At 44.2% G+C, this 22,318-nt stretch overlaps 1 protein-coding gene across 2 annotated transcripts; it reads left to right on the top strand.

Annotated features, from left to right (window-relative positions):
• Positions 1–465: 465 nt before the first annotated feature.
• CSDE1 (cold shock domain containing E1) lies at positions 466–20,924 on the top strand. 2 transcript variants are annotated; one of them, XM_064635962.1, is made up of 20 exons: positions 466–579; positions 3,919–4,352; positions 7,796–7,994; positions 8,654–8,763; positions 9,102–9,194; positions 9,709–9,806; positions 9,962–10,043; positions 10,363–10,491; positions 10,644–10,769; positions 11,547–11,759; positions 13,413–13,553; positions 13,644–13,802; positions 14,380–14,487; positions 15,101–15,276; positions 15,668–15,780; positions 16,417–16,536; positions 16,718–16,896; positions 17,539–17,702; positions 18,803–18,935; positions 19,554–20,924. In XM_064635962.1, exons 3-20 carry the CDS (start codon positions 7,796–7,798, stop codon positions 19,599–19,601), a joined length of 2,391 nt encoding a protein of 796 aa, XP_064492032.1. In that variant the 5' UTR covers positions 466–579; positions 3,919–4,352; the 3' UTR covers positions 19,602–20,924. The 2 variants fall into 2 exon arrangements, with proteins under 2 accessions (XP_064492032.1, XP_064492034.1); XM_064635964.1 differs by lacking the exon at positions 9,102–9,194.
• The last annotated feature ends 1,394 nt before the right edge of the window (positions 20,925–22,318 follow it).

Raw genomic sequence — 22,318 nt, 5'->3', positions numbered from 1 at the left:
CTCCCCTCAGCCGGGGTTTTCTCTCTCCCCTCAACCGGAGCTCTCCTCCCCTCAGCCAGGGTTTTCTCTCTCCCCTCAGCCGGAGCTCTCCTCCCCTCAGCCGGGGTTTTCTCTCTCCCCTCAACCGGAGCTCTCCTCCCCTCAGCCGGGGTTTTCTCTCTCCCCTCAATCAAACAACTTCTATTTAGTTTCTGGGTTTTTTTCCGAATGCACGCAAACGACTCAGTTGGAGGGACGTTAACCCGCACTGGGACAGCGAAGATTAAAACGCCTCACGGGCATTTCGGACGCCGTTAATTCGAAAGAGATAAAACTCTAACAGGTTCTTCTCCCTCTTCCCCCGCCCCGCCCTCAGCCCCTCTCCCTCCCCGCGGCCGCCAGGGGGCGCTGCCACCCCCCCCACGGAGCCCTTCAGCGCGCGCAGCCCCCGCGCGCTCCCGGTGCGCATGCGCGGCCCCGCCCCCTCGTCCCCCTCCCCCCGCTGGCGGGCGGCTCTCGCGAGAGCGCCGCGGTCTCAGTCCTACGTGCCGGGCCGTGCTGCTCATGGCGGCGCTGGAGCGGGGGCGCTGAGCTGTTGGGGTGAGTGCGGGCCCGGGGGGGCTCCGCGACCCCCTCACGGCACCGGGGGGGGGCCGCTCCGCCCAGCGCGCCACCCGCGCACCTCCCGCCGCACCGGGGGCAGCGCGCCCGGAGCGTGTGTGTGTGCGGTGGTGGTTGATGGGGGGGGTGTGTGGGGGTGCGGCCTACTAGGCCGGCGGTGCGGGGCGGCGGCGGCGGCCGCGCCGGGACTCGCCGCGTCGCGGGCCGCAGGCGGCCTTAGCGGGCGGGGGCGGCTCGTCGGGGGCTCCGGGCCGCGGCGGAGCGGCCGGGCCGTGCGGGCGGAGGGGCGGCGGCGGCTCCCGGCGTGCCGCGCGCGGCCCCGCCCGGCGCAGCGCGGCCGCGGCCCTTTGTGTGCGGGGAGCGGCCGCCATCGCCCCCCTTTGTGTGCATCGCCCCCCGGCCCGGCCGGCCCGCACGGCCCCGCCGCTGCCGCTGTCACCGGCCCGGCCCGCCCGCGCAACGCGGGCCCCGCTGGCCGCGGCCCCGGCGCCGCCCCTCGGCGCGGCCGCCCCTCGCTCCGCCGCCTCCATCTTGGTGCAGCGCAGTGAGCGCGGACCCGCCGGGCGCCGGCACCGGGCCCGGGCGGCTCCGGAGCTCCGGGGCCGCTTCTCCGCCGCCCGCATCGGGACCCGGCGCGGGACTCTGCCCCGGGCCGCGCACACCCTCTAAAACCCCCGATTTTTGTTTTAACGACTTCGATTTTTTTTTTTTTAAATTACAGATGTCCTTGGCAGTTCTTTAACTCTTTTCCTCCCCTTCCTCCCCCATATATGTATTTTTCGGACTTGGCTGCCCTGGTGGTGGCTGGACTCGTAGCTGTCACGTGCTGGTTGGGGTGCCAGCGTTCAGTGCTGCCTTCCAGTATCCCCCCGGAAAGATGTGGAGTGGCCTGATCTCCGAGTGTCTGATGGCTGTGTTGTGCGTGCACTCTGAGAATACAAAGTTTTGCCTTCATTAAATTGTATCTTGATCACGTCAGAGAGGGCTGTTTCTAGAAGCACATGTCCCGATCCATAGAATGCAGGTTCTTGCAGTTGCCTGTTTTTGTGAAGAAAATGGGAAGCAGAACAATGCTGTCATCGGGCAGGTTCCATGTGGGGCTCTATAGGTGCTTTCTGGCTGAACAGCTTCATGTGACTTTACTGTCATTTAGCAGAGTCTGCACATGAAAGGCCTTAAGAACAGGGCTCAGCTCTTCCCTGTCTTTGCATTAAACCTTTCAGCTGTAAATACACAAATGCAGGAGGCAGCAAGACTTGGGGGCTGGGCAGCTGCTCAGGGTGTTTACCATTTGGAGGAGTATTTATAGTAGCTGAATTAAAAGTAAAGAATTTGAGGTTGACGAGCACAGTGAGATATTTTTTTCTTTTTGCTTAAGTTATGCTTGCTTGGTAAGCTCTTTTTAAAAGAACTTCAGTGTAGTAAACCCATCTTATTATCAAGTTGAATTGGCTTTTAATGGAAAGGTTTATGCCTTACTCGATTATTAATAAAATTATCTGTAGTCATATTTGATCAGAAGAGGAGTTTTGATTATTACGTGAAAATATGGTATATTCTATGCCCAGAAAAATGATAAATGTAATGTGATACAAGTTACAGCTCTAGGAGAACTCTAATCATATTAGGCTATTAAATGAGAGAAGTACATGAGTAGGAAGATTCCAAGTGCTCAGTTCCTGGGATGCAGTGTGTGCCTGCTTCATTTCTCCTGAACTTGGCCAAGGGGATGCTCATTTGAGAGCTGAAATGCTGCCCAAAAATAACACTGTCCTGCAGGAGATTGTGGCAACAGTTGCCTGGATGTAATGCTGAGGTGTGGGGGAAGCCTGGTGATACTGTTATTATTGCAATAACTTCCTGTCTTCTTGTTGATAATATTTGAGAATTGAATCTTTCACTGCAAACCTCTCACACCAGGTACTGGTTTGCACAGCCCTCACCCAGTTTCTTTATTCTCTTTCGTGCAATGGTCTGGCAGGAAAACTCATTTCAGCTGGAAGTTTTCAGAGTGGTGGCTGAAGGAGATGCTTCTGCCGGGGGAGATCCCTGAAATCCAAACTTGTGTGAAAGTGGGGCTGAGTTTGCACACATTTGGGGTTTGGAGCTCTTGCAGTAGGTGGCTGCAGGCTGCATTTTCACTGGGGTGAGGGTTCAAGTTTCCCTGAATTCAGTTTGAGGCACTTCAGTTGCCTCTTTCAAGTTCACTGAAGGGAGTTCAAAGCTCAGTGTCAATTGTGAAATTCGCTTTCCTGCTACAGTAGAGAAATAGGCTTTGTCCTTATTTTTTTCTCTTTTGGTGTGGGACTTGTGGAACAACTTGGGGGAGAGTTGTGTTGGTGCTTCATACCTTTGGATTCCTGCAGAATATGCCAGTGGATCCATGGAGTCGTAGCTGTGTTGCTTTTGTCCACAAAAAGATCCTCCTTTTTTTTTATCTATTTACTGAATAAGCAACAAACTCAAAACTTGATTTGATTTCTTCTCAAGAAAAGCTGCTGTTTCCATCAGGTTTTGTTTTGTGTGGTAGGTGGCAGTTTGCTGGAACTGCTTTTCTCACGAAAACACAAAGTGGGACTGGAAAACTTTAGGGGGGAATTAATTACTAACTAGTTATTGTTGCAGAAAGGTTTCTCTGTGGTGTCATCTGCCCAAATATCATGTATATGCAATCAACATTTTGCAAAAACTTTTACAAGCCTAGAGAATGGCTCTGCAGTTATTTTACATGCAGCATCTGGACATATAATTGAGAAATTTGTTAATTTTTATACAATTCTAAATGTGCTTCAGGTATTGCTAATCCTTAACTTGCCTCTTGGAACAGAAATGTCAGGAAATTCTAATTCCCATGCATGCATACACCCTGTTGCTACTCTGAGAACCTGTGCAAGCACTTGTTAAATTATGTCATATTTTAATTAATGAGCACACATATAAAATTATTGATAGGAGGACTAATGAGTGAAATATTAATGGTAAGTTATCATTTTAAATGCTACAACCTGGGACTTTTCCTGAAATGCGTAACTGTGTCCAAAGGGTTTAAAGTTGGAAATACTATCTCCCTGCTTGGAGGTAGTTTTTTGGAAAAGAAAACTGGAAATGGCAATTCCAAATATGTCCCTAAAACAGCCTTTCCCAAACTTACAGATCTAAGGTAGAGGAAATGCACCTGTTTGTAGGAACACTTAGAACTGATTTATAAGGGTTGGAACTGGATGGTCTTTAAGGTCCCTTCCAAACCAATCCATTCTGTGATTCTGGGAGGATTTCCTTTCAAGTGATATTCAGTGTGTGTCTTTTCCCTTCCTCCAGTATGAAGTGGAACAGAACAGAATTTACCACCTGAAACTGCTGCTTCAAGTTCAGATCAGGAAAAGAATAAACCACATCAGTAACAACAACTCAAGACCAAAGAAGAGGCAACTTACACTGAAGAAGATACAAGGCTTGATCTGAAACAAGAAGTTTGTGCCTACTCAACAGCTTCAAAAGAGCACGTCCCGACGCTGCTAATAGTCTTTGTTTTCTCCAGTGCTGTAGTGAAACTGCCCAGGGCAGCAGCACTTGTGTTCTCTATAGCTTGATAGATCACCTTCTTTTGCTATCTTTTTTTCTTTCTCTTTTTGTCTCTCCTCCTTTCGTTCCTTTTTTTAAAATAATAGCAGTCTTCATCCTTAGAAACTTGTGCTGAAACAGAAGAATCGGCAAATACTACTGAAAGTGCAATATTTGAATATCACTGCGAGGTTGGTGCTGTGTAAAGAGTTACAGATGTGTTTTTAAGCTTAATGAGAACCAATTTATTGACAGAATGGTGTGGGGTCTTTTAGTTCTTTTTAGTAGTTCTTAATAAAAATTCTTTTAATAGTGAGGCCCTGGCACAGAGAAGCTGTGGCTGCTTCATCCCTGGAAGTGTCCAAGGCCAGGTTGGACGGGGCTTGGAGCAACCTGGGCTAGTGGAAGGTGTCCCTGCCCATGGCAGGGGGTAGAACAAGATGATCCTAAAGGTCCCTTCCAACCCAAACCACTCTGTGATTTTTGCTGTTGATTTAGTAGTAATATGATGAATTAATAGTCCCTGCAGTATGGTTCTATTGAACAATACTTATAACCCTGGAGAGCTGATTATTGATGTTCCTCTCTTCTAGTAACAGTAGGTTCGTGGTTCCAATCCCTATTTTCAAATAACCTGTGTTTAATGTTTTAATCTTCCTGCACAGGGTTTTTTTACTTCCTCTGAGAACTTGTACTGGTGGGTTCATAGTTCATATTTTTGTAAACTAAGTCAGCTGTTGGCAGTGGACAGCAGAGCCAGGTAGTCATCTTGGTCCAGTATATAACTTATATTTCAGGTCCAAGAAAGTCTTGTTTGTACATTAATAGGTTGTAGCCTGTTGCTAGAAGTTTCTTAAGGAACAGTTGTATGCCAAGACTTGGTGATACATATAAATAGCTGTTATTTGATATTGGTTATGCTCTGTTATAAAATTGTTTGAACAGATGTAGGAGTTTGACAATGATCTGGAAAGGCTGCTGGTGCTTTATGTTATCTTTCTCTGTACAGCAAGTTTTAGTGCCACCTGAGGAATCTTTGAACTGAAGTTGTCAGGCTTTAGAGGATGGATGGGGAGTTTTGTGCTGTGCTGCTAATGCTCCTTTAAACTCAAACTGTTCAAATGGTGTCTGAGCAAGAGGTTACAGCACTGTGGCTTTCTAGGCCTGGGAAAGGCTGTTCTGAACCTGATTGTTAGGTAGATTTTTGTCATTATCTGATGTGTCTTCAGTAGCATTGCCTTTAGTCTGTTGGCTCATCTGAGGCAGGGTGTCTGTGTTGTATCAGAGATGAAGTGGCCATTTTGTGACTCACAGGAGCTCAGTTCAGCTTCCAGAATGGGTTAATGGTCTGGCCTGTAATTCTCCTGGGAGAAGGTATAATAACATATCATTTGCCCTTCCCCCAGCCACCCTACTTGCAGGACCAGTTTATTTTTGACAAGTATTTTAAACTCTAGGATGACTTAAAACATTTCAGCTGTGGCCTTCCCACAAGGGCATCTTCCTGTGTGTGGAATGTCCTGGGATTGCCTTCCTCGAAAGATGAGGATTCTTATCTTGGAATGATGCTGGCAGGAACTAGTCAGTAAATCTCAGCAGCTTTGTCAAGTGCTTTCTTGTTAGATAACTCTGAGAAAATGTGTCCCTTTAAACATAATCCAGTGCATAAGAAGGGTGCAACTCCTGTGGCTTTTATCCTTTGTGCTGTTTGGGCTGGACATGAGTGGAAAGAGATCTTTGCTGGGAGCAACAGCTGCCCCAGAGAGGTGGTGGAACCTCTGTTTGGAAGTTTCCAAGACTCAGCTGGACAAAGCCCTGTCTGCCTTTGTTGGCCAGAGGCCTTTGAGGAGGAGGAGGATGGGCTGGAGTTCTGGGGGTCTCTGCTGGGGTCATGTTCCTAATTCACTGTTTGCTGGCATGCCAGTGTTCCCTGACTTGAACATCTTAAGGGTATTGATTGATGCCAGTTATTGCAGGTTGGTAGGGTAAGAATAAGTGGGCAGTATTGATTGAAAGTCAGATATTTCTACTAGTTGTTAAAGGAAAGGAAAATGAGATGTAGAACAAGAAAACAAGCAGTGGATATTACAGAAATTGTAGCAGATTTGCTAATTCACTGAATTTCAAAGTGCTTGGGGTGGTAACACTGTACTTTGTAAGTGCTGACCAGGACCGTGGTCCCCCAGCTCTGCACTGTGCTGTCACAGCTCTGTGGGATGGACACCATTACACAGTGTCATGGGATCCTTTTCCCCCTCATATCACCCCCCCACCTTCTGTTATTTGTATTTTTCTTCACCTACTTCTACCCCACGTGAGTGTGAACCAGAAGGGAGGAGAACACCTCCCCCTCTTGGAGGCCAAAACTCTGTCAATCCTCACTTTGTGTGGTTGTTCCCACTTTGGTTTTTTTTTCATGTCAGTCTCAAAGAGCAAAGATTTCTGCCCAAGAACTTCACAGCAGATGTTTTTTGGTGCTCTCTGATCACTTTTAAACTGATTTCCAAACATCATAAGAAGACAAGCTGTATCTGTTCTTTCTGATACATTGAGTAACTCAGTGGCTGTGTTACAGTAAGAAGTGTGACTGTTTTACAAGTTGCTCAGGTGTCCTTTATCTCCACTAAACACATTGCTGACTAATTTTTAATCTCTTCTGCTTGTTGCAGCAAGAAAGCAGAGAACAGATACAGTCTCATTCTGCTTCCAGATTAAATACTCTGGAAACTAACAAATAATTCTGTATTTTAAGATGCATATGGGCTGTTGGGAGGGAGGAAGGGTTGCCTCAGTTGCCTCTCTTGAATTACAGTGTTTAGTGAGGTGTAATACATTTCATCTGATTTAATTGCTAACCTGTAAGTCCAAGTGGCTTACTTAAAAAATGGGACTTGTACATCAAAAAACCAGTGGGTTAGTAAAGGGATGGGAAATATTTCAAGGTTGAACCTGTGGCTTAAAAAGGAAAAACCCCATTTAGGAAAAAAAGTTTTAATGTATGTAAGTTAATTCATTATAGATTTAACTTTAGTTTCATGCTATTTTCAGATTTTCTCAGTCTTTCTAGCACTTGAGCTTCTGTGCCCCAGGAATGTCAATTTAGGTTTTAATTCTGAGTATTAATTCCATAACTCTACAAAACTGTTTCATTAATACCATTTTTTTTAGTATGAAAGACTGAACCCAAACTAGGGACAAACTATGCAGGGATGTGAACCTAATTGCATTGGCTCACAACTGTTGCATTTTCCAAATTAAACAGGTGATTAGAAAGAGCAGATATTTGAGATATTTTCAGGCTTTCATGTGAAATAGTGAATGTGGGAGCGTGGGAATGTGAGGTGGAATACTTACTCTAAAAATGTCAGAAGTTTGGTTTGCTCTAAGCAAGCTTTATTTGGGTGTTAGAGTTCTGGCTTATTTTATAAATACCTTGCCTGTTTAAATGTTAAGGCTTCCTGCATTACAGAAACATCACTGTTTTGGTGGGTTTACCCTAATTTAGAAATTATTAACGTTTACTTGTGTCAGTAACTTCCACAAGCTCTCTGTCAGTTATTATGTTACAAAGACATGGAAAAACTGATTTAAACTATTTGTTTGTTTGTTTTTTCCTGTGCTTCCTTCCCACCAGATGAGCTTTGATCCAAACCTGCTCCACAACAATGGACACAACGGGTACCCCAACGGTACTTCGGCGGCGCTGCGCGAGACTGGGGTGATAGAGAAGCTGCTGACCTCGTATGGGTTCATCCAGTGCTCGGAGCGGCAGGCCAGGCTCTTCTTCCACTGCTCCCAGTACAACGGCAACCTGCAGGAGCTCAAAGTAGGAGGTAAAGGCAGCAGCTCGGAGTGCAGAGCAGCCTCTTTCACTTGCCACAAAATACCCTTTTTATCCCGTGACACCAGCAGTTGTTGTGGCTTCTGGCGGTTTAACAAATAACCCACCACTCCTGGTGGGAGCCCTTCCCAGCACTTTGTGCAGCCTGTGGTACACACTGTTAGGTCAAACTTGTCTAGCTGAGATGCAGACAAGTACTCAGACTGTGGGAGAATTTACCTCTCGTCCTCCCTGTTTCTTTTTTAAGCATGAGTTGTTTAGAATGAGTTGTTTTTCGGCATGGGGAGGCTGCGACTTCATGCTGATAATTAGCGTGGCAGTGAAGTTTCTAAACTGATTAATGGCCTGTGTTATGTTGTGTGAACTTCAGTGTGGAGCCTGCTGCATAGTGAGCAGGGCAGAGGGAGGGAATTACCATGGAATTATAGTAGAATATTCATTAGCAACAGGAGAGAAAGAACAGAATAACCAGAGAAATATATGCAAATAGTGTGTCCTTCCTTGGTAACAAAAGCACCTGAGTTCTACTTCGTTGTGTTTGGCTACAAGCAGTGAATTGGCAAACACAGCCATTTAGTGATTTTTATCAAAAAATACAAACAAACAGACCCAACCAGAACTCTCTCATTGTCATGTTTGATTGTCTTGCAGATGACGTTGAGTTTGAAGTGTCTTCTGATCGCCGAACTGGAAAACCCATTGCTATTAAATTGGTGAAGATAAAACCAGAAATATTACCTGAAGAACGAATAAATGGACAAGTTAGTGTCTATTTTCTATCCCTGCATAATTTCCATCCCTTACTCCAGTACAGAAGGCTGGGTTCATTTAGCATGCATATTAACTACATGCAGTGTAGTTCACTGAAACACATTTCAGTGTGTTCTGGTAAAAATTCAGAGGTTCAGTTTGAGCTCTTCCTTGGCTCCAAACACTTCTTGGAGCCGAGAGGTTCTGTGAGATTGAAACTTTGCAGCGTGGCATTCCCTGTTGAGTGTGTAGTAGAGGGTACTGAGATTCATTTTGTGTTCAACAAAAATGCCACTCCTGAAATGACTAGCAATGGATTTTTTTTTATTTTTTTTTTTTTGACTGGTAGGTTGTGTGTGCTGTTCCTCACAATTTAGAGAGTAAATCTCCAGCTGCCCCGGGTCAAAGTCCAACAGGGAGTGTTTGCTACGAACGTAATGGGGTAAAGCTTGTGCATTTTACTTGAACTCTTCACTGATCCATCACTGTGGTCTATGAGCAAAATAAAAGATTCAATTTAATGTAGACATTAAATTGCACTCAACTGTGCAGTTCTTGGCCAAAAAAAAAAAAAAAAGCATGCTTTGGTAATTACCACAAACAGTAATGTTATTTTTGACAGTTTGCTTGCTTATGTCTATGGAGAACTTTTTACTGAGCCAAATAGTTGTTCTCCTTTAAAACTTCATGGAGTTCATGTATCCTTATCTTGAACTTCTAAAGTTTAGAAATTGAATTTTAAAGATGGCCACGTACAAACCTGTCAACTTAAGTTGCTTGTCACAGACCCATCAAAACAGCACGATGGAAAAAAGAATGTTTTGCATGCCATGTTTGATCATTGCCAGTTTTCTCACTAAATCAAGCAGATATTGTTATTAAACAAAATTGTGTTAATCTTTCTTTGAGACAGCTGTGCTGCAAATAGAGTAACTTTAGTTAATGTTAATTTACAGGAAGTATTTTACCTGACTTACACCCCAGAGGATGTTGAAGGAAATGTACAGCTGGAAACAGGAGATAAAATAAACTTTATAATTGATACAAACAAACAGTAAGTTGGTCTTGCTTTTCTGGCTTCATATTGGTTTTAGTGGTCAGGCAGAATTCATACCTGTTCTGAGAAATGAAATTACATGAAATAGAACCTTCGTTTTTGTTTCAGTTTTTAATTGTTTAAGTTTTGCCCTGTTTTTTTTCCCCCTCTAGTACTGGTGCTGTAAGTGCTCGTAACATTATGCTATTAAAAAAGAAACAAGCCCGCTGTCAAGGAGTAGTCTGTGCCATGAAAGTGAGTGATTTTAAGTTTCATTTGAAAATAAAATGCTGTTTTGAAAAAAAAAAGCACTTTTAAAAGTAATACACTGAAGTTAGTAAGAGCTACTGACAGTTTGAGCTGTGGGTGTAAATTGTGTGAAACGGTTTAAACAGCTCTTCTTAAAAAAGAAAGTCCCATTTACTTCTGCTTTTCTATATTTTGTGGTAGCCTGTTAGCTGTGTGCACCACTGGGATTCATAATCTGTTATTGTGTTTGATAGAACCTGTAAAATTATTTCTTGGTGTGTTACGATAACGGACAATTTATTAAACACTTTTTTTCTGTTCATAGGAAGCCTTTGGATTTATTGAGAGAGGTGATGTCGTGAAGGAGATATTCTTTCACTATAGTGAATTTAAAGGTGACCTAGAAACCTTACAGCCTGGTGATGATGTGGAGTTTACAATCAAAGACAGAAATGTAAGACGAAATCCAGTAAAACGGGAGCCAAGATCTTAGGGCATGAACTGCACTGTTTGCTCCAGCTTTGGAAAGGGGGAGGAGGTTCACTGGGGAATGTCTGTTGCTGTCTCTCTTCTTTTTGGGGTATTTGACTGGTTTTGTGTTCTTAGGGTAAAGAAGTTGCAACAGATGTTAGACTGCTGCCTCAAGGAACTGTCATTTTTGAAGACATCAGCATTGAACATTTTGAAGGAACTGTAACCAAAGTAATTCCAAAAGTACCCAGCAAAAACCAGGTGAATGTCAGTGGTTACTTCAGTTTGTGAAGTGGTGCTTTGATTATGTTGAATTCCAGCCAAACAGTTAAAGTGTTCCCCTTTCCCTGTACCTGTCAGCTGCATAAGCATCATGTCACAGGAAAGGATTTATTCTGTTTTTTTATTTCATATCCAAAGAGTTATGGTAGTGGGACACTGGGGAGTGTGTGTGTTCTTTAACATTTCAGATACTTACAGCTGAATTTTGTGCATTTAGGACATATCTTTAAGGCAAAAGAGTAGGGAAAAGGGGAAAAGTATTTGCTGGGATAAGCCAGATCTATGGATTCCTGTGAGCATTAACAGTTAATGCAGCTTTTAATCTGTAATGTTTGACTTAGGGGTAAGAGTGTTCATAAGCACTTCCTTTAAGGTTTTAGGTGGGTCTCTGTTGTTGCTGTGGGAAGGTTTGGGGTGTTTTGTTGCTTTTGTGTGTTTTGAGTAAGAAATTGTGTGTTTGTTTGACAAGAAAGAACTTTCGGAAGTGGAGTGAGTATGGTTATAAATTTAATTCTTGAAATAGGCTTAATTTCTCTATCAGCACATGCTGGGTGCTTAAAAAAAACTCCAAACCAAACAACAACAACAAACCCCACCTTGTGTTTGGCTGTGACCAGTAAATTCCCCCTGAGGAGTGGCAGGAATGAAGCCCAGCTCTGAGTCCAGCAGGCATTTGGCAGAAATATCGTGTTCTCTGCAGTTAAGCTGAGTCCTGTGGGTAAACTCCCCTTTCCTGGGGGGTTTTTGTGTCTCCAGAGCGATCCTTTACCCGGCCGCATCAAGGTGGACTTTGTGATTCCTAAAGAACTTCCCTTTGGAGACAAAGACACCAAATCCAAGGTGACCTTGCTGGAAAGCGACCACGTGCGGTTCAACATTTCCACAGACAGACGTGACAAACTGGAACGTGCCACCAACATCGAGGTTCTCCCCAACACTTTCCAGTTTACCAATGAAACTAGAGAAATGGCAAGTATCTGTCTTCTAAAAATTGTTTGATTTTTGAGGGAAAATGAAAGCAGAACGTGGAGGGAGTTGTAAACAAAAATGTAAAAATCAGTGATGTCTTGCATTGCCTTCTTTGAAATCCAGTCCTCAGATGTGCAGTCCAAACCAAGTGTTTAAATGGTAGAAAATTCAGAATCAATCCTCTACATCTTTGCCTGAAAAGAATAAAAAATTAGCTTTTTTTTAACATTTAAAGGAAACCATATTAGAAAATGAGACCTTAGTTGGCCCTCTTGGAGGGGATTGGTGGTTATAGTAATGCAGTCTTGAACTGTTAGTTTAAAAATTCATATACTTTGAGTCATAGGTAGGTAACTTACTCATGTTCCTTAGGAAGACTGGAAGAACCTGGGCCTTCTCTGGTTCACATAGTGAAAAATCTTAATAACTGGAGGAGGAACTGTGTGCAGCTTTTGGATTTTGTGGGTTTGGGCCAATCTCTTTCTGAGGCTCAAGCAGAAGGATGGTAAAGAGCAGGGAGTTCTCTCACATACAAAACCTCTTTGTGGATTACAGGGACTAAGATGGGTGTGCTAATGAGTATTATAGAATATCTTTCATTCCTGTAACTTGGAATGTTGGTTCTGTTCCAACCAGACTGTAACTTTGCCTTCATTTTCAATTGAAGTCCAATTACAGTGTTGTAACATCAATGTGCTGTGAATTATGACCCTTTGCTTTAAAAAAACCCTGAACTTTGACTTCAGCCTCTGAGTTTTGGGGATTCTGTCCTATAGAATTCTTATATTTCTACTCTGCTTGAAACATCTGCCTGCCTGAATTGAGCTGTCATTGAGGTGACAAGTGTTGGCAGCTTCCAGAAAGGTTGACTGGTTTGCTGGAGTTTGTGAAAGCTGTTTAAGAGCAGAATGTTCCTAAAGGTGGGAAGTACCTTTGCCATTCAGTCATTCAGATCCTCTGAGACCTGCTAAAGGCTCTGGAGTAACTGGGTTGAATGGAATATGTAAATAAATCCTTTCTCAGTTCTGCTGTGATCTGGCACTAGGGTTTGTTTTGTTAACAGTATTTTCTGTTTACCATTCAGCATTCCATTTCTGGTGGTTATCAGGAAGGCCACTAAAATATTATGGAACATGCTTACCATAACATACACCCATGGATAGGGTAGTGTTGTTAAACAGCTTCTTCATAGTTCCTTCATTTGTGTCTGAAAATTAGATGTTTTTTTCTCTTAAACTTCCCTCTAATTTTGTTTTCTTTTTATGTAGGTTCTTCTATATTTTCTTTGTGTTTATGCATGTTGTATATACTCCTGTAGATGATGTAGTATTTATAGAGTTACCCCTTTCAAGATTGTGTTCTCTGTGTAGTAGTACTGACAGAATTTTAACCACAGTCCTTCTTGTTAGTGGCTTAAATTAATCTTCTCCACTCTTTATAAGAAATTAAGTAGAGGAACTGGGTTAGTAGGCCTTGTTTGCATTTTGGGTTGACCATAACCATTAGCATTAGGTTTGCAAGGAAGCACATTGCAAAAATGAAGTGTTTTCACAGGATTGAGGCCCTATTGCAAACTCCAGACAGGTGGAGCACCTGCAGACAGGTGTCACACAGCAGGAATAACACTGTAATTGCTGATTTTCCTGTTCTCAGGGTGTGATTGCAGCGATGAGGGATGGCTTTGGCTTCATTAAGTGTGTGGACAGGGATGCTCGGATGTTCTTCCACTTCAGTGAAATCATGGATGGGAATCAGCTCCATATTTCTGATGAAGTGGAGTTCACTGTCGTTCCTGTGAGTGAGATTAATACTTCTATAAAAACTCTTAGTGTTTAAAGAACTTATGTGCAGTCTGTCTAACATCTGATGGATCATCTTTTTCAGGATATGTTGTCTGCCCAAAGGAACCATGCCATAAGGATTAAAAAGCTTCCCAAGGGCACAGTTTCTTTCCACACCCAATCAGAACATCGTTTTGTGGGCACTATAGACAAAGAAGCCACTCCAGCCAAAGCCACTAGCCCAAATAAAGGCAAAGAGAAGGTAATGCTGCTCTCCTAGAATACCTGTTCTGCATTCCTGGCATTGGAGACTGGGGCTGCTTCCTTAAAACCTGTAATTCCACTGGTTTTGATGTACCATTTATCCTGTATAAATGTGAATGACACTGAATAGCTGATGACAGCAGTCAGTGAAAACTAACTTGGGTGAACAGGATCATAAACAATACTTCTGTTATCATGTTGTTGAGCATAAATTCCAGAAACTTGATGGGAAGTTTCTTTCTACCTCTCACTACACAAGATACTAGATAGAATTGTTTAAAAATTAAGTTTCTAGAGCTGGAAGGGAACCTCTTATTGTTTTGTCATGCTTTTTAAACAACCCCAAAATATTTAAGGTTCCAGTAAATACTTCCTGGAACTGGTGCTAATACTTTTATTTCCTTTAAAGATATTGTCTGTCATCATTTAAAGCTTCTTACTCAGTTTGGTTGTGGTTTTGAGCAATTATTGTAAAACCTCTGAGACTCCAATGAGCAGAGCTTGAAGTGTGTGTGGGAAACTTCTTTGCTTACAAATGAGACACTGATTGCTGAATTCTGACCTCTTGTTTTCAGGAAGCTGAAGATGGAATAATTGTGTATGATGACTGTGGAGTAAAACTGACCATTCCTTACCAGGCCAAGGATGTGGAAGGATCTACTAATCCCCAGATAGGAGATAAGGTGATGTAACTAAGTGTGCTCTTGGGAAATATTGTTCTGTGTATTGTGAGGTGTGAGCTTCTCTTTGCCTTATTCCTGGATTTTTCTTCCTCTTGGAACAAACAATGGACAAGGCACCTGTGTAATATGACCTGGAATACTGGTTTTGAGTGGCTTAATCTTCTGTATAACTAAAAAGTATCCTCCAGCCTGGTGATACATAGATGAAAATAGTGTCTTGTTTGTAAAGGATGCTTTTTAAAAGAGGAATTTTTTAAAAACTGAAGCAAGTGAAGCAAGGTACCTCTTAATGTGGGTCACTGGTGTGGGAAAAGGAGAGTTTCTCTCCACATAAACAGAGAGTTTGTCTTTTTAAGTGATAAAAAGCTGAGTGCTGGAGGCTGGCCTGCCTTACAGGTATCCCAGGTGTGACTGCTGCTCTCTGGAATATAGGAGATGTCCATGACTGACATGTTTATGGGAAATTATTGACTAGGAAACTACTTTCCTGGAGACCCTAGGAACTGATTCAGAGCTGCACGGCTTTGAAATTAGTTGATTTGGGTGTTCTTTGTTGGTGGTCATGGTTTATTTGGGTTTTTCTGTCTAGTGTTGATTAACACCTCTTCAACAGGTCGAGTTCTGTGTGTGTGAAGTGAAGAGAACTGGTCTGCAAACAGCTGTTTCTGTCAGAATGCTGGGACGCAATTACAGCTCTAAGAGGCTTTTGGGATATGTGGCAGCCCTGAAAGATAACTTTGGATTTATTGAAACAGCCAATCATGATAAGGAGATCTTCTTCCACTACAGGTGAATGAGAATTTTAATATTATTTGATTGTTTGTCTGTTGTGGGGGTGGGAGAGTGTGGAGTTTTGTTTGGTTGACTGTTAAACTCATTGTCACTTCACACACACACACATATATATATATATGCTTAGATATCTACAGTTCCATTTATTGTCTCAACTGGACTGGTTCAGGCTTTTTTATTAGTCAGCAGTCCTGGTGTTCTGTGCCCCTGAATCCCAAATCCAGTTGTGTATATTTGAAAATGCTTCACTTTCCTTAATAAAGATTTCTTAAAAATGTGAAGTGTTGAGCGATTTAAATAGTTTCTGATCAACTGATGTGGATGTTGGGTGAGCATCACTGTTGTCATGTTAACTAAAGGAAAACTGTGCCTCATTCTGTTCCTGCAGTGAATACTGTGGAGATATTGATAGCCTGGAACTTGGAGACACTGTGGAATACAGCTTGTCAAAAGGCAAAGGAAACAAAGTTAGTGCAGAGAAGGTGAACAAAACACATGCAGGTAAGGCTGTACCTGGTGTTTTCTGCTGACAGGGCTCTTGGCAGGTGATGATGGGTAAAGGTTAATAATCTGTTTATGGCTGGAACTTAGATCAAGAAGATGCTTAATGTGAGGTGGTTGTTGGTTTCCTGAAAGCTGCTGCGTGTGTTTCCAGAGAACAGGAAAGCACAGAGCAGCAGTTCTGGAAACAGTAGCAATTCTTTGGATCTTTATTGTGCTCTGAACCCTTCAGCTGGGGGGTTATAAGGAGAGACAGAGTGGCAGAACTGGCCAAATTAGTAACTGCATTACTTGTGCTGTGCTTCACAGAGGGAAGGTTGCAGGAGGGAGGCAGATGAGGGTATTAAAAACTTGGGAGGGGGGGAAATGCCCACTTATATTGGATGCTTAAAGCAGGGAGTGCAGGGGAAGAGAAGTGAAATACTTTGATTTGCTTTTCAATCTCCATGGCCTTGAGTTTCTTGAAAAAACAATATTTTTCTACTTCCACATATGAAATGTCACTGTAGTTTTGATTAGGGTGTCAGGCAGTTGCAAACTGTTGGCTCCTGGTCAATCTGAATCACTTAATTTAATTAACTTTGAAATAAACTATGGTTAGAATGTCCTATTCTTCCACTGCCTGTCTCTTTTCAGTGAATGGTATCACTGAAGAAGCTGATCCAACTGTTTACTCTGGTAAAGTAATTCGTCCTTTGAGGAGTGTAGATCCCACACAGACTGAGTACCAGGGCATGATTGAAGTCATGGAAGATGGTAAGATTTGTTACTTTTAAGTGTTCATTTCACAAGTGTACAAGAAGTGCACAAGTTGCACAAGGTGTTGAGGATTATATGGACACTGCTAAGCTGGCAGTAAAAGTTGCATTTTTAATATTGGAAGTCTGAACTCAGTGGGAAAGGCCTCTCAGTTCTGCCTTGTGCTTTCCCCCCCTAGGTGAGATGAAAGGAGAGGTCTATCCCTTTGGAATTGTTGGAATGGCAAACAAAGGTGACTGTCTGCAGAAGGGGGAGACAGTGAAGTTCCAGCTCTGTGTCCTCGGGCAGAACGGGCAGACGATGGCTGTGAACATCACCCCGTTCCGCAGAGCCACCGTGGAGTGTGTCAAGGACCAGGTGAGGGGCTGCTGGGAGCACAAGGGGCATGTTGGTAGGAAAATAAAGCTTCACATGCTCTGAGGGAGCTTCTTCACAGCATCCAGCAGTCAGTGGTGACAGACACCTGAAGTGCAAAGGCTGATTATGGCCCTCATTAGCTGCATTTCAGAATGGTTAGCAAGTTCAGTGCTGTGAATGTTTTCTGGGTTTATAGTTATTGTGCAGCACTAATCTCTAGTCATTTATGGAGAGGCTGAGTGAGTTTTGCTGGTTTACACATGAGTAGAGTGGCAAATGGAAGTAACTGGCTTCTTATCCCAGTGACAGACCAAAGAAACCTTTCAGGGAGTCCTAGAGCTTGCAGCAGTGCTCATCTTAGTTTAATACAGCTGCCAGGACTTGGGCAGTTTTCAGAACTTGTTCTATAGACTTTGGAATTTAGGTTTGAGTTTACAAATCCAAGAAGAGTACCTGGATTTCCAGAAGTGTTGTTTCTAGACAGAATGTTCTATTCAGTGTAGAAATTGCATTTCCACTTCCCTTAGGCACCAGAGAGTTTTGGAGGGTTTGTAGATGTAGTTGAACTGCAGTGATGAGTAAGTTACTGCCTCTGTTTGGGTCAAGAGGGAATCAATAACCTTGTGATGTGTTGCTTTTCAGTTTGGTTTCATTAACTACGAAGTTGGTGACAGCAAAAAGCTCTTCTTCCATGTCAAAGAAGTGCAGGATGGTGTGGAGCTCCAGGCTGGGGATGAAGTGGAGTTCTCCGTAATCCTGAACCAGCGCACAGGAAAATGCAGTGCCTGTAACGTGTGGCGTGTCTGGTGAGGCTTGGGAACGACAGGGATTGAACCTGGCACAGTGTCTGCATCACAGCAGTGCCCTGCAGGCTGCTTCAGCCTGAGCTGGGCTGCTCCTGGAGCAGGAGCTCTGGATTCCAGCTGCCTTCAGGGAGAGCCTCACCTGAGAGCTGGCAGCACTCAGAGGGGGATGCAGTGCAGGGCAGCAGCAGGACTCCCAGCTCCTAGTTACAGATAGCTTGTTCCCTTCTTAATCTATTCTTAAAAACTCCCCCTGTAGCAGGAATTAGGGTACAGCCTTGGAAGTAGAAGTTAATGATAAGAAAACTGATAGTATTCCTGTGTGGATGCTGGCCTCTAGCCAGCACATTCCATAGTGCTGCCACCTGTTTTCTGAAGAGCAACTTTTATTTTTAAGTAGAAAACCCATGTTGTTAGGGACTCCTCTTTTTGGTATGGCATTTCTTAAGGCTTATGGGTGTTTTTTTGCTTTTGAGCTACTTGTAGAAAACTGCACAGTTTGGATTTTGTTTAAGCTTGAGGTAGCACTTCTGCAGTGACACAAAGCTAATGTGTGATTTTTTTTCTCAGAGTTCTCTGTTCCCATCATCTTCAGAGATGTTAATGCTCTGCCACTGGCAGCTCAAAAGCTTTTATTATTGCAGTTAAATTATAGAATTCCAGAATTGTTTGGGTTGGAAGAGACCTTAAAAGCCATCTCGTTCCACCCTCAACCATGGGCAGGGACACCTTCCACTGGCACAGGTTGCTCCAAGACCTGTCCAGCCTGGCTTTGGACACTTGCAGGAATGGGGCGGCCACAGCTTCTCTGGGTAACAGAAACGTAGGAAATACTACTTATATAAGTGTGAGAGTAAATGCAACAGCTCAAGTCACTAAAGAACAGCTTTTGGAGAACACTGAGCTGCTGCTATTTCAGAGTCCTGTGTGGAAGGTGAAGCTTTGGGGCAGAGTCCTGATGTCAGCCAGGATAAATTTCACTAGTGCTTCATGGGGACAATCTAAATTGCTATAAAGTACTGCAGTAAAGGGCTGGGTATGAATGAGGCCTCTGGCAGCAGCTGTGGGAAGTCACCAGTGCCCTGTGTGTGCCTGTGTTACAGCGAAGGCGCCAAGGCTGTTGCTGCTCCGCGTCCCGATAGACTCGTGAACCGTTTAAAGAGCATCAACCTGGACGATGCCAACGCCCCGCGTCTCACAGTGCTCCGCCAGCCCCGGGGGCCCGATAACTCAAAGGTACAGACTGCCAGGGGCACTGCAGGGGTGCCTTGCTCTGGGGAGCACAGCACTGCTTCCTCTGGTAGAGCGGGAGCTGTCACATACCTGTGTCTGCTTCCATCTGGTGCTGAACTACTCACCTGCTGTGTGAGGTTGGGGTTTTTTAGCACCCAGGGTGCTGTGTCCCTGTGTCAGTGATGTGTGCTGGGGTTTCAGAGCAGCACACACTAGAGAAGCCACCAACTGCTGCTTGCTTTCTAGCCCACAATGGTTATCTTGGTTATAAACCTGCTGCCCTTCTCAGAGGCAGTAAGTGAAATCCCTCTACCCAAATTTGGCTTTCACTTAAGGTTTGCCACCATGTGATAAACAGGAGTGACGTGTCTGGGATCTGAAGAGCAAACTGTCTGGAATCTGTGCAGTGTCTAGGACTGTAAAGAACACCCCACAGAACCTGTTTCTGAAGACAGATATGACTGATTAGAAACGTGCTAACGCTGTGCTTTGGTGGAACGGATCGGCTTTGCCTCAGAGCCCGGGGGTCGGACTTGATGATCCTAAAGATCTTCCCCAGTCAAGATGATTTCATGATTCCACGATGCTGGAGCTAAAAGTTTGCTTTGTTTTCCTTTGCAGGGATTTGGTGCAGAGAGAAAGATCCGCCAGGCTGGTGTTATAGACTGATCCCAACCCCACGGCGACGTTGGGCCGCGCGGTGGGGCTGGCGAAGGGTACTGAATATCTCCCTGTTCATCCCTTCCTCCAAATTCTCAGAAGCTATTCCACCGGTTTTAACACCTTCTCATGTTATGTTTAAAATTAAATTTACGAAACCATTTTAAATTTCTGCACAGTTGCATTCTGGAGAACTTTAAGGTGGCGCCTTATAGTATCACATTTTAGAAGCTTGTTTTGAATGGTGCATTTAACGCAACTGGTAACTGCAATCTCCATTGCCTCTGTGAGTAAACATAGACAGCTCTGCTCGGGCAGACCTTGTGGAATTCTGCACTACAGTTATTATGCTTTATCCTTGTTTTTGGCCAAGGTTTATTATGCCTTAGTGCTCAGTTGCATTATATTCCCCCCCGAGTGGAGGGGAAGGCTCACTTCAGCTCACTCTGCTCAAATTCTGAGGACCATGTGAGGGTGGAATAAGTTCAGTTTATATCAGATCTCGATGAACATTCAGATACCTTGAGTTGATGGCCAAATGTTATAGTGTTTTCCTAGTTCATTTAACTTGACTCCTTTTAGCCAGTCGTTAGAGCTCAGTGCAAGTCTCTCCCAGGGTCGGTGGATTTTGTGGTGTTCTGGAACAGACAGTGCAGAATTTCATAAGGCTGAGGTGTGCCATCAGTGTGGTAATTTAAATATATTTAAAACAATGCACAAATCTGCTGCTGCTTAGAACACTGCAGCTTCTAAACCCAGTTTCTTTTACTGATTTAAATTTAAAAAGAAAGAAGTTGTGCCTGAAGTGAATACATTTTTTTTGTTCTTTTTGCAGCCGGCACCCAGTGTACTGTAAGAGAATAAATACTTAGGCTTTCCATAGCTGTATTGAGACTTTCATCAAGGTGAATAGTTGATGTCTGTGTGCTTTTTTTTTTTTTTTTTTTTTTTTTGGTTTATTGTTTTGTTTTGATTTATTTTTTTGTTTTGGTTTTTTTTTTTTTCTTTTTTTGGGTTTTTTTTCCCTCCCCTCCCCTTGCCCCCTCCCTCCATTTCCCCAGTCACACTTTTATCAAGCAAGAAAACTGAATGATTGGTCTAAGTATTACTTTAACCAAAAAGATCAGGAGTTACTTTTTGGAATAGAGGGCAGTACTGTGGTTTTTTTTTTGTTTTGTTTTGTTTTTTCATGTTACCTCTATTCTCAATTTAGGGTTTTCTTCTCTGGGAGATGCATTATCTTTGTAAAACAAAACATTGCTTTCTCCAATTTTTTTTCTGTTAATGGCAAAGAATGGAAATAGAATAAAGTTTTACTGATTTTGAAAAAAGCCTCACTGTGCTCTGCCTCTTCCTTCCACGGTGGGGGATGTGTTAGATCCGTGTCATCCCAGCCATGGGCTCATTCCCAGTGCCATCCAATTCACACACCAAGGTGAGGGATTTCAGTGTTTTATTCTAGTTTGCACAAAGCAGGGAGCTGGTGGCTCCCACAAAAGGCTCCCTGATCATCAAAACTTTACACTATTTGTACATTTTAACTAACACAGAAGCATTAATTGGTTACAAATTACACAGCTTTTCTATTAATTAGTACTTAACCCCCTATTTGCAAGTTACAGCTCTCATTTCTCGTGCTAATTAGTCCCCAGGTGCAGTTCTTCATTTGAGTCTTCACTGGGGTCTGTTTTGAGGAGGTGGTCAGTGGGTCCCCACTGCTGGAGTTGCCTTTCCCCCAGTTACTGCTCAGCCCTGCTCACCTCATTCCTGGTGTTTCTAATCCAGACAGCCTTGGGATTGTCTTCTCTTACCCTTTAAACCAACGATCAGCCAAGCATGTGATGCTCACAGTGCAATCCCTCAGTCAGAACTGTCCAGCTCCAGCTCCTGATTGCACTTCAGGTTGTTGAAGTTCGACTCAAACCCCTGTTCAAATCTCGAGGGGCTCATTCCTCTCTTTAGAACTCTGGGATGGGGGGCTCTGTGTCATTCCCCCCTTTAACACTCTGGGATTGGTGTCATTACCCCTTTAAAGCTCCGGGATGAGGAGCTTGGGTTCATTTCACACTTTGAAACCTTTAAAACCACGGGATGTGGGGTCGGTGTCATTCCCCCTACAGGGGTTGTGGGGTCAGTGTCATTCCCCTTCTTTAAAGCTCTGGGATGTGGGGTCGGTTCCATTCCCCCTTTAGAGGATGCAGGGTCGGTGTCATTCCCTCTTTAAAACTACAGTTCTCTTCTTTAAAATTTCGGGATACGGGGCTCATTCCCCTTCTTTAAGGCTCTGGGATGCGAGTCGGTGTCATTCCCCTGTACGGGATGCAGGTGGGTGTCTGTCTCTCCCGTGCCAGCCCCCATATCCCCCCCGGTTCCCCCCGTGTCCCCTCCCATATCACCCCGTGTCCCCCTCGTCCCCCCCATGTCTCTCCCGGTTCCCCCCCGTGTTCCCCCCTCTCCTCCCCACGTCCCCCCGTGTCCCACCCTGTCCCTCCCGTGTCTTCCCCCCCCGTCCCCTCATCTCTCCCCCGTGTCCCTCCCGGTTCCCCCCGTGTTCCCTCCATCCCCCGTCTCTCCCATGTCCCCCATCTCCCCATGTCGCTCCCGTGTTCCCCCGTCCCCCGGTGTCGCTCCCTCTCCCTGCCCTGTCCCCCCGTCCCCTGTGTCTCTCCCTGCCCCTCGTGTCCCCTCGTCCCCCGTGTCGCTCCCTGTCCCCCGTCCCCGGTGTC

This window comes from Pseudopipra pipra, chromosome 25 (assembly GCF_036250125.1).
Source record: "Pseudopipra pipra isolate bDixPip1 chromosome 25, bDixPip1.hap1, whole genome shotgun sequence".
In the NCBI taxonomy this organism is placed as follows: domain Eukaryota; kingdom Metazoa; phylum Chordata; class Aves; order Passeriformes; family Pipridae; genus Pseudopipra; species Pseudopipra pipra.
The sequence above is the reverse complement of the archived record's forward strand: the minus strand, read 5'-3'. Positions and strand labels throughout refer to the sequence as shown.